The sequence below is a fragment of the Pleuronectes platessa genome, chromosome 8 (genome assembly GCF_947347685.1).
Source record: "Pleuronectes platessa chromosome 8, fPlePla1.1, whole genome shotgun sequence".
NCBI lineage: Eukaryota > Metazoa > Chordata > Actinopteri > Pleuronectiformes > Pleuronectidae > Pleuronectes > Pleuronectes platessa.
Window position 1 is genome coordinate 1,271,816 of NC_070633.1, and position 12,391 is coordinate 1,284,206.

At 40.9% G+C, this 12,391-nt stretch overlaps 1 protein-coding gene across 7 annotated transcripts in view; it reads right to left on the reverse strand.

Moving 5' to 3' along the window:
* Positions 1-2,920, reverse strand: part of csnk1a1 (casein kinase 1, alpha 1) — a 44,371-nt gene extending 41,451 nt beyond the window's left edge. For 6 of the 7 annotated variants that reach the window (XM_053429505.1, XM_053429504.1, XM_053429503.1 and 3 more), the window contains exons 1-2: positions 2,167-2,920; positions 1,804-1,910 (exon numbers count right to left, since the gene is read on the reverse strand). In XM_053429505.1, the coding sequence (XP_053285480.1) occupies positions 1,804-1,910; positions 2,167-2,289 (230 nt within the window). In that variant the 5' untranslated portion in view covers positions 2,290-2,920. Of the gene's footprint in view, positions 1-1,803; positions 1,911-2,012; positions 2,125-2,166 lie in introns of those variants that run through there. The other variant, XM_053429506.1, reaches the window with a different exon arrangement.
* Between the last annotated feature and the right edge of the window lie 9,471 nt (positions 2,921-12,391).

Genomic DNA, 12,391 nt, shown 5'->3' on the forward strand with positions numbered 1-12,391 from the left:
AACTAGGCTTCTTACTGGTTTTAATAGATGATTAAGATTTTACCGATACCTTTTAAAGCATACCTTGCCCCAATATACATCATAGAAAAGTCATGTGCCTGTTCATAGCCTTAGATTCTCAGGTGGAGCCCGGCTGGCTGTTCCAAAGTTAAGGCTGAAAACTTAAAAGGTCCTTGGACCCCTCGGCTTTGGAATTCCGCTGCAGAGATCACATGATCATGTTTAGAGCACCCTGACAACGTTGTCAACTCAAATCACCACTAACTCTCTTGAGATCAGTGTCGTCCAACCTTTTACGAGGAGGTATTCATTGTCCTTTTGATTTTCATTTTGTATGTCTGTCGTGTTAGTCAATCCCCCCCACTCGATCTGACTTTATGCTCGGGGGGACAGGCAGAGAAAGTCTGCAGAAACGGTGGAAGCTCTCACTCTGCCACTGCAAGGCAGTGTGCAGACTTATACGTGTAAACTTATCAATACAACAGTTTTACGGTAATGTAATGTGCTCTTTAATAGATGTGGGGGGAAAAGTGAAAACCTAAAAGAAAAAATTGATCAATGTCCAGAACCGTTAACTTTCCCTGAAATGACATTAAAGATATAAAGTACAGATGTCCTCAGCAACTAGTTATATTAATCTGTCAAAAATAACCCCTGCTGATGCGGCCAAAATCCAAGTAAATCCTCCTCTATTGTTAGAATTTCAACATACATATCTTCCTGAGTGAGGGCAGAATAATATAGATTTTCTGTTCGACTGGTATAACATAAACTAGACAGAAAAACCCGTAAGAAATAGGATAACACTTCCTTATAGCTTTGTTTTAATTTGTAAGTCTCAAGACATAAAAACAAAGTAACTTAAGCTCTTGATGCAGCCGTCTCTATTACACAGCACATTGGTATACCAAACTTCAGTTTAAACCATACACTAAATACTCAATATGATTTCCTTCTCTGCTACATTAACTTGCATTTATTAAATACGGCTTCTCATTATTGATGGAACTATTGTATTCCATTTTTGGGTACAGCATGCACAGAAGCTTATCAATGTGTTTACAGTACTGAGAAACACTACCTTCTCCAGTTATGCGATTGACAAACAAATAACACTGGCTTCAAAACTATTCAGTACAAGTACAATGTTTGATTCAATAAAATAACAAAGGTAGGGCAGCATGCTGTCAATATTAGTACATTCTGTAGCTGTTGTAGAGTGACTGTAATATTTCCACATGCATTGATTACCTTACTCAACACATACTTGAACATGACAAACATTGTTCGAATCATTAGAGGCCTCCAGAGTGTAAAGTAAAGCCATACAGGGCTTACATCAGCTGATGAAAACGCCTTTTAACCGAGGGCATGAATGTTTTGTTTTTCTAAACGTCTGTGCTCCGCCGCCATTTTCTAAAAGGGTTCAGGAAGACATGTTGGGAACTAACGCAACAAAAGAGGAGCGGCCATTTCCAGCCAAGTAGTTGCTTTTTCTCTACCCTGCCAACTGATAATCACGATACATGTCACAAAATAATGACTACATAATGATGACATAAAACAGAAATAAATGCCCAGTCAAACCACGATAATATTTTAACGTGCGTGGAAAAGACAGTTACTAGAATCAACAGAGTAATTTCAGGCCGACTCGCAGGCCTATACCGTAAGGCTGTTTTCACTTTTCCAATGGTTGTTTTTCCCAAATCTAACAACATCACAGTATTTTCGGCTGATAATTACTAAGAATATCATGTCATTGTCGATAAAAAAAGCAAGACGTTAAAGGGTTGTCATTACCTGATGTGTGGGATCCCGACACCACCTTGTAGAATCTTGTACAGTTTGCTTTCGTATAACAACTGTGGGTGTCTCGCTTTCTGTGACTCCAGTTTTACAGCTACCTCCTAAAAACGGTATATAAAAAAAACAATTCATGTGTATTTTGCCTTTTAGGACTCTGTGGTCAAGGTAGCAGTCAAAGCAAAATATCAGTCAAACAAATTTACCAACTACTTCGCTAGACAAATACTAAAATACAAGGCGATGTTGCAATGTGTCTCCGATATGTTAGATTCAGCCACTGCTGTTCCTGTCGGGAAAACTGCCAGAAACATCGCTATGAGAACAGTGACAAATGTAGATGTCGATGCAGTAAGTTACCTCTCCATTTGTGATGTTGATGGCCAGATATATGTCGCCGAAAGATCCCGATCCGATTTTTCTAACAAGCTTGTATTTTCCACCGACTATGAACTCGGCTTTTGAGCCACCGCTGCTCGCCATAATTTCCACCAAATGACGATTTCCACCCGATTCACCTTAGGAAATTCTGTTTGGTGGTTTGGTCCGATTGTCAGCAGAACATAAGTCCTTAATGTCCACTTGGTTTTAAGGGCAATTACGGACTTATCTCACTAACGATAATAACAACAAATGCTAGCAACTCTATATATATATATGTATATGTATATATATATATCTCCTGATGTATCCCTTTATTCTGTTACAAATTATCTACGTTAAAACACAACCTCTCAAGGAACCACAGAATACAATGGGAGTATAAAAGTATAAACACCCACAATAAACTCTGACAAAGCCTACGGCCTCCAACAACCTCCCAGCTACCTCGATGTAGCAGTCGATTCGACTCTAACGCTGGCTAACGTTAGCATCAAGCTAACGCTGTCGCAAGGACCACCGCAAAAAGAAAGACTCTCGACCTCCTCCGCGCTGAGGATCAACTCTGCCTTTTCGATGACGTTAACGTAATCTCCTCGATCTTTTTAGTCCCCCGCTGTTGTTATTGACAAACTTCAAGGGTCACAAACGTCTGTTCAAAGTACAACTCGATCACTCCGCCATCTTATCTGCTCTACCCTTTCTCTCAGCTGGTTTCCGTTGGAGGTGATTAGGTATTCCAAGACCGCTTCAGGTTCTGTCGGAGAAAAATACCATTCGACGCACGAACGCCGTATCAAATACTGTGACATGAAAATAAAATGTCATCTCAATGATGCCCGTAACCTAACAATTTAACAACTGAGAAGCAGCCTGCATCCACTTTGTATATTTTGTCTAGAACATTAGGCCTCTTCTGCATTTTGCCAAAAATGTATCGTTCAATAAAACTGAACGTATTTTTAGTTGTACTGGCGTTCTAGGTGATGTTGTGAAAATGAACTAAATAAACTGAAGCTGCACAGATAGATACGGTTCAGTCTGCGTTAATAGATTTAGGAATCGAAGTGTTACTGCCGTGGATACCCAGAAGTTGAGCAAAAACGTAGGTCTTATAATTAGAATTGAGAGCGCATCTTTCATACATATAAACACCCCCACTTCCTCTAACTTTTGTAATTCCTTAAAATAACACAGAAATATACATGAGGCCTTTCACCTTGCATCATCTAGTCTCCAAACACAAATATTGTAAACATTTCCAACTTGAACTTTGTGGCAGGTTTTGTCATCAAATCTGCTACCATCTGTTGGGCAATTGACCAACATTATTTTCCCATTGCCCGAGAACCGACAGTGCGAATGCCCTATTGAAATTAATATGATTATAAATTTTCATGCAAATTAATCGTGTTTTTCAAGATATAGACATGCTCAAAAACTCTCCAAAGTTTGCGGGAAATTCAAAAGTGGTGAAAATGTATGTATTCTAGAGTAATTTGAAATGGGCGTGGCAAAATTGCTGAACAGCTCCACCGAGAACGCAGCCCCTGAGTTTACTTTCAATGATCTTCACGAAAATAAGTGCACAGGTGTATCATGATCAGATGAACAAAAAAGTGTCACGGGACATTATGGAAAAACACAAAAGGAAGTCGGACATTTTAGTGGCCATTCTGGCAATTTTACACTTTTTTAAGGAACTCCGCCTAGATCAGGGCTGCCCAATTCAGGGCCGGCCTTCCCTTTGTTTCGGCCCGCCATGGCATTTTAATAGCTTGTGATTATTCCCCTCTTATTTTAAAGTTAATTATGACATCTTATATATTATATCTTATTTTGAAAGTACATGTTTAAAGAAAATGGCACACAGATATATATGAAAATTCAGGAAAAATTGTCAAGAAGATTTTTTTTTTTTCAACGGAAATAAATTCAACAGCAGTTTGTCTTATTTGTTGCCAGTGGCTGTTTTGAGCGAATATAACATCCGTCGCCACTATGAAACAAAAAATTATCTTGTTTTTTCAAAGTACAGCAACGAGGAGCAAAAGGAGAAGGCAAGTAGCCTACTAGCGGAACTTAACTCACACCAAGCGCTTTGTTGCAGCCAATATTAGCACAAAAGAATGCAACCTGTGCAAGTTATCAGATATCCGTGCTGATTGCAAAGGGTGGGAGGGACTAGCTTTTTCATGTGGGGACTTTGTGAAACAGTGTCTAACTGTGGCTGCTTACGGAGTTTGCCCTAACCAGGCACAGGCTTTCCCCCAAATCAGCTTTTCACGGAACACAGTTACCCGCCGAATAGAGGATATGGTGCAAGACATTCAAGAGCAAAACACCATTGTATTTGACATCAGCCTTATAGGCCAGGGGTTGGCAACCCGTGGCTCTTCAGCCTCTCTGCAGTGGCTGCGTGTACAGTGTTGTGCATGTTGCGTATATTTTTCGCGAATGGTTAACTTAACGAATCAGTTTTCATATGATGAACGTGAGTGAACTTCCCGTTCATTTTTTAAATCATCATGGTATCAGCCCATCATGAAATACCAGGAGCAGACGAATACGTGTGTGCGCCATAGACTGTATATATAATGGACGGAGGGTCCGTGATGTCACCCGTTGGTTTCTGCAGAGGGAAAATGAGGCTAGTAGGAGGCGTTCCCGGTGCCATCTTGCCGGTGCTGAGTCCTCCTAGTTCCTGGCTAACCAATCAATGGGCAAGCACGAGGAGCTCGAGTGAAGACTGAAGGCCAATGTATGCTTCTCCGTTTTGACGGACACAGACAGATAGGACCGCCTTCTCCAACGTGGAACGCCCCCTCCGGGCCTCTCCACGGCTCCTCGGAGAGCTTTTCGTGCAGCTCTCATTTTTCTAACTACACGTCGAAATGGCAGACAGCCCACGGATAGCCCTTGGCTGTGATTGGTCAGCTAACGCCAGCATTTCGGGACATCATTATTTCCGGACCTCTAACTTCCTGTTTCATTCCCTAAATCACAATAAACCTAAATCACAACTACGACTCTATGATTAATGTGACAAGTGTGTTAAGCCAGCGGCGTTGTCCGGCTGACGGTGGCTGGTTAGAGCACTTACAGCATGTGTGTACGGTCACATACGGTTATAACGAACTTTGATAACGGGGATAGCGGGCTAGCCACCATGCTAACTGCGGTGGGAACAGCGCAAAAACCCGCTGACTTTAATCCCACGGCTCTCATGACACTGTTTCTCAAACACTGTCAGGTTAGAAGCAAACACTTGGTAGTAGCTAGTATCGGCTGTCCGTGCTGACTGTGTGTGGAAGCTAGCTGCCTCCGTGTAGCTTCAAGCTGTTGCAGCTGTTGAATTAGCAACGCAGCTTGGAAACAAGACCGGGGAACCGCTGCTTTAAGACACGATAACATAAGCATTTCGACCCGCTGGGTGTCACTTTATTTCAGCAAAACTGTCGCGTCATCAACAGCCTTTTTCTGTTGTCATCGTTCACTGTGTGTGAGGAGCCGGGGGGACATAATTAAACCAGCGTGGACTTCTTCTATATACCTCATGAGGTAGGCTTCTCTAGGCTCGACTTCCGTTGCGCCATCTACTGTTCTGGCGGTGAATTGTTTTCGGAACAAAAGGCTCGTAGAACTATAAATCAAAAACAAAATAAATTCAGCCTACTCGTATTATTCGTGACGTCACGCTCCGCTTGGCCATCATTGGCTACAGCTGATCACGCCACATTGCTTAGCTTTGATATCTGTGCTGCAGGGAACTTGGTGAGCTCAGTAGTCGACTTGTGGCTGTTGTGATTGTACATCATTTGTGATTTTCTTTAATCTTTCAATCCCTTCATACTAACTATGTCGAGCAAAAAAAGAAAGTGGTTGGACGAATATGTACAATATGGATTCACGTGTATAAAGGAACGTGATGGGAGTCAGCGTCCTCAATGCATCTGGCTGAATTTAAGTTGAAGAGAGCAAGATTTGATGAAAAGGCTACTCTGCCTGTTCTTGACTTTGTACCCATCGACAAACCGATCCACACAGCATCATCCAAAGTTGCGTACCTGATCACAAAGCAGGGCAAACCGAACATCATTGGTGAAACACTCGTAAAACCAGCTGCGTTGAAGATGGCGAATATCATGCTGGGAAAAGCTGCTGAAGATAATTTATCCCAAATTCCTGAATAGCATCAGTGCATTCACCGATCCCTTCACAGCAGAATAGACGACAAGAACGATGACATCTTGGCTCAAGTTGTGCTTGTTGTATTCATGTGCTATATGAAAGACGACATGATAAAAGAAGATTTTTTATTTTGTAAGCCTCTAACAACAACAACTAAGGCAGTCGATGCGAAGAAACTCGTGGATGACTTCTTCAGAGACAACGATCTTTCGTGGAATATGGTTACCGTAGTTTGTTCGGACAGAGCTCCAAACATGCTGGGATGACACTCTGGTTTTTGACCGCTGGTGAAATCTGATTATTTCTAATGCTCTCAATCATCTCAGTTGACAGATGCAGGGCAGTTGAGTCAACATCATTGAAGCAGAAGAAAAAACCTGAAAGCGTGTAAAAAAAAGCTACTTTTATGGAAACGACGAACAGAGAATGATAACTTCGCAAACTTTCCCCTGCTGGACGACGTGTAAGTAAGATCGAAGACATGTCTGGAATTGGAGACATCTCTGTACCTGGGCAGCTGAAGCAAGTAATTGCCATGCAGTTAGATGAGCTCGCAAAGTCTCTCGACGGATACTTCCCCATCAGAGAGTTATATCTAGCATGGGTGAGACAACGTTTAGTGTTGCGACAGCAGATGTCAACGACGAATACCTCGACGAAATCATTGAACTTCAACAGAGACAGCTTCAACAGCAACTCTTCAGAACAACAACGATCTCAACGTTTTGGTGTCACCAAATCGTACCATACTCTCTTATTGCTAAGAAAGCCCTGGAGATACTCACACTGTTTTTTACAACTTATCTTTGCGAGCAATCCTTTCCGAGGATGGTAGAGAAGAAAACTAAGAAAAGGAACAGACTTTGTTTTGCGAAAATGATATGAGAGTGGCACTTGCCAAGGTGAAGCCGTGCATTTCTGAACTTTTATCTGAAAGGCAACAGCAAAAGTCACATTGATTTGCAGTAAATATTCAATGAGTTATGTTTTTGTGTGAAATTCATGTTTTGTTGGTTTTGTTCTTTGAACACAGTGATTTTGTGTGCAATTGATGCATGGTTCAACATGTTGTGACATCCTCTTTCCTTAAGCCTCAACAAGAGTAAGGAAAAACTACTAAAAACCATTTTAACAGGGTAAAAAGAATGTAGAAACCTCAGAGAGAGCCACATGTGTGAGGGATCCCTCTCCCAGGACAGACAGAAGTGCAATAGGTTTCAAGTGTTTTGTATATCAAGCAGTCCTGCTGCAATCATAGTCTATGGTCAGCAACCAGCAAGATCATGATCCACCATCAAGATCAGGATCCACTATAGTCCACAGTCATTGTCCACTGCCGCCAATTAGGATCTATCATCAGCTGCCACCTCGGTTGTGGTCCACCACCATTATCAGATGCCAACACGATAAAGGACCCACCATTATTATTACTATCAGCCAGATACAGAATACGCCAAACTGTATCGACCATTATGATCTCTGATACACTATCCACAGAATGTAATCTATGATGTGGCCACAGCTGCAGCCCTAGATCTGCGGGCGATAAGGCACAGGGACTCCGGGGAAGGGGTCAAGTCAGAAACATGTATTGATGAGATATGAATTACTTTGATGTGATAACTATTTGAGAAGAGGAAGGAGAAGCTTGACAGAGAAGCTCTGTGTGTCATGTGTCCCCCGACCTAATATAGACCTATAGCAGCATAACTAAGAGCAGGTCTAAGACTGGACCAGCTCTAACTATAAGCTTTATCAAAAAGGAAGGTTTTAAGCCTACTCATAAACGTACAGATGGTGTCTGCTTCACAAACTGAAACTGAGAGATGGCTGAAAGCTCTGGCTCCTATTCTACTTTTAACTCAGGGTCATAGCGCCACCTACTGGTTTGGCATGATACAGGAAGTACATTGTAACTCCACAGTGTACAATCAGCCCCAAATTCTTTCAAATGATCAGAGTCCTGGCCTGGACAGGACCTTATGTCAATATTGACTCAGGGTCATAGCGCCACCTACTGATTTGGCATGAAACAGGAAGAATTTTGTAACTCCACAGTGTAGAATCAGCCCAAAAATGCTGTCACATTATCAGAGTCTGGGCCTGAACAGCTCCGTGTCTTTCTTAACTCGGGGACACAGGAAGTGAAGCAGTTACCTGACTGCTCTCTCTCGCAGACACTTCAGGTCCCAAGTTTGCAAGTGCTCAGGCCCCCTCAATGCTGCTTCGCAGCCCAAGTTTACAGTTGACCTAAAAAAAGTTAGGTCTTGTTGGGGTGTTTTTGTAAAGAAATTAATAGAATAGCCACAGTTCCGCTGAAGCCAGTCATCTTGCTGCAAACATAACTCAGTGATGTAGGATGCCCCACCACATTAGATAAAAAAATATGTTAATCAAATACCTATTGGCTGTAAATAAAAGTCGGAGTGTCCGGGCTGGCAGAGAGCTGCATCCTGAGGAAAATCTGCACCAAACCAATTAAAGAGTTTTTCTCTGGCTGTGGTTTGGAGACACTTGTGGCAACGTTGTTTGCACAGTGGTGCCAAACACAGGGTCCAATACAGCCAGGAAAACCCACCTGTAATCAGAGACGGCACTGGCTTGAATAACGAAGGACTATGTTGCCTTGTACAGGGAGCCAGCAATGGGGATAAGACGTCAGCTGGAGGCACTACAGAGGCAAGCGGAGAGGCGGACAATGCTGCTGGAGCATCTCCTGGCTTGGTCGGGGCTCGCTCCTGTTTCCACCTCCCAGACGGCGATGAGGATTAGGGTCAGGATTATGTTAAGGCAAGTCTCTGCTCCTTGTCCCATATTGGCTGCGATGTTGACGCCAGCTCCTGGTACAAATCTATCTGGGATGTCGATGCCAGCTCCTGCTCCCACTCCGTCTGGGATGTCAACGCCAGCCCTTGCTCCTGGTCTGTCGGCTGCAATGTAGACTTCAGCTCATGGTTCCATATTGGCGGTGTTGTTGACGCTGAGTCTCCACTCAGTGTCTGCACCTGAAGAAGTATGTTTTGTTGTATTTGACTTTGTTTGCAGAATAAAAAATGTTGAAACCTAAATGATTTGTCTCTGGCTTTTGTTGGTAGACCAAGAAGGCAACGTAGTTTGCCACAGTTCTATCTTTTAATGCTAGCACAACCAGCCATCTTCAAAATGCACACGGCAATAAATATGCAGAAACTTTTAGGCCTGGGTCAGTGATAACATCTTGTATTTCACGTATCCTGCTCTACATTTTCTAGAACTGATTCAAATCAAACAAGTTTCAAATAAAATTGAAGCTTTGAGTCGCTTCTTTTCAACAAGTTCTGGTCTTTAACACAGCCAGACAGCCTAAAAATACAGTGACCTCAATGGAAAATATCACTAGGTGAAGTAAAGATTTGGAGGAGAATCCAAAAGGTGTTAGGGAAGGACAACCACGGTGTGAACAAAATCTGACTCCACTTACATTCAGCTTGTTTTAAACCAACAAAATGTATCACTGAAAATATGTATAGAACACAGACTGTTCACCACATCTAATATTTAAGAAAAATCTCTAGTCCAAAATGACACCTGAGGAGAAAGTTTCAGTTTATACAGATTTCTCCATCACTTACTCATAGGATATAACAACAAAATACATTTTGGTCAAAAGGAAAGAATAAACAAACATGACTGAAATGATAATTTAAAAAAATGATGGTAAATGGTCTGTATTTATATAGCACTTTTCTTGATGACCACTCAAAGTGCTTCACAGTACAGTTTTTACATTCATACACACATTCATTCAGTGCATCTTCCTTTCAGTGGAATTTGTACATTCCGCAATTTGGAGATTGAATACCTTATATTTGTAAATACTTCTGATGATGATATTGAGAACAAAGAGACATCATCAATTGAAACATCAATTCTTGATTGTGTCAGGAGAATAGTGTCAACCAACTCTCCCTAGTTCACCTGGAGTTGTTCTGTGAGCCACCTCCACCAAGAGATTTCCTTTTTTTAAATATTTATGTGGAGCTGCCTATGCGCAACTGTATATATTGCATGTCTCTGTGCGTCATTGTACAAACAAAAACAGTTTATAATAAGATCCAATATATATTCAGCTTTGTTGGCATATACCATCTCTGGTCAAAAGATACATCTCCAGGATCAACCTTGGTAAAGATCAAAAGAATAAGTACTGTCAATAGATATGCAGGCAATAGATACAAGTTAGAATTTGACACAAAACCAGTCATTGAAGTCCTTGCATTTCATATACTGTGTAAGGTTTTGACCACAACAACCAGTATACATGGATATATTACACCACATTTAGAGTACAATACAAGCTCTATCAAAGGCATATGCCGTTTGACTGTACGATATATTGTGCAATATTTAAAAACAGATTTAGCCATCGGGCTTTGGGTTAGATTTCTGATGTAATGATGGATACAGTATAATCTGAAAAAGGGCCAGAATCAAGTGATTTGGGATTCGTAAATGAAGAGTGAGGAAGCTCACCTGAAAGCTCGAGAAAAGACAGCAGCGGTTTTCACCTGGAGCGGGTTGATATAAACAGGCTTCTAACCTGTTTAATGGGGCAGCTTTATTCACGGATAAAGGAGTCAACACTAGTAGGAGCATCTAGCCTATAAACTAGCTGCATATATTTTGTTTTGTGTGTTAATGGGAGTTGAGCTAGGGAAAACGTTTGAGCAAAATCAAAGGCCTGTCTGGATAAATAGACCATAACTTTTAGGTGTGGACTACAATATTTTCACCTAAATACATTTGAAAACTACAATTTGTGACACAATTGTGTGGCCCAAAAAGCCACAAGAAATAAAGTGGTTTCACGCAGTGGTTTCATGGATACAAGATAAGCTGAGAAAGAGTTTTATATGCTTCTATGTGTTTATATATGATCATGTAATAAAAGTGTTCTTTTGAATTAAAACTTAGGGTACAATATTATTCATTGCCAGTGTCATTGTTAGGAAGCAGCACCTGTAAATCGCCAGTAGGACTCAGTGTTGCTCCATGAGCAGTGTATGTGTAAGTAGCATCAGAGTCTTGCATAAAGGAGTGAGATAATGACATTCTCTGTACACTGTTCAAGATGAAAGCAGACAACACTGCATAATTATTGTCAACATAAAGTTGTGTTTTTGTATTTTGCAGGTAAGCTGTACTATGTACACAATATGGAGGGCATTTTCTTTTTGTTCAGTTGTTTTTTTACGTTTGAAGAAGGAGTCACCAGTTACTTCAACTATATACGATTAAGTATATAGTTGAATCGTATATAGTTGAATTGTATATAGTTGAAGTTACTTCAACTATATACGATTAAGTATATAGTTGAAGTAACTTGCGACTCCTCTTAAAGTGTTTTGCTGACTCAAACACTTGGCATAGTGGTGAGTAGATAATGAGTGAATTTAAATTTTGCAGTGAACCATCCCTTTTTTAAACATCGTAGACAGACACTTAATATAAAAAAGCTAAAATATGAGTTTAAATAATTAATAATATAACATGCCACTATTGACTTAAATGATCATAGTTCTGGTTGTTTCCCTTCACTTCACAGTGCATTCTGGGGTCTTTAATAATTTTGTATGGAGTGCTGTTGAGACTGATAACAATTCAAATACGGACAGAAAAATAAGGCCAAAATAATTATAGGTCCTTGGTCGGTAAGGGAGGAGAACAAGTCACACCTTCCCTGGAACAAAGACACCGTCGCTTATTTGCTGAAAGTGAGTAGCAAGACGCCATTTCCTCCATGTACCATGCTCAGGGAAATAACTGGAAAATAAACTCTGAGCACCGTCGAGGATAACATAATGGTCTTGTTAGGGTGAATATTGTGCACAAAGCGTGATATGTGCACATTATATATATAGATATTCAATTCACAAGCTGTGAAGGGTCTGTATATATGTATGGTTGAAGTATTATAGTACAAATTAATAAATGATATTTTATATTTGGCTTAGGTAAATGATTTTGTATTTAT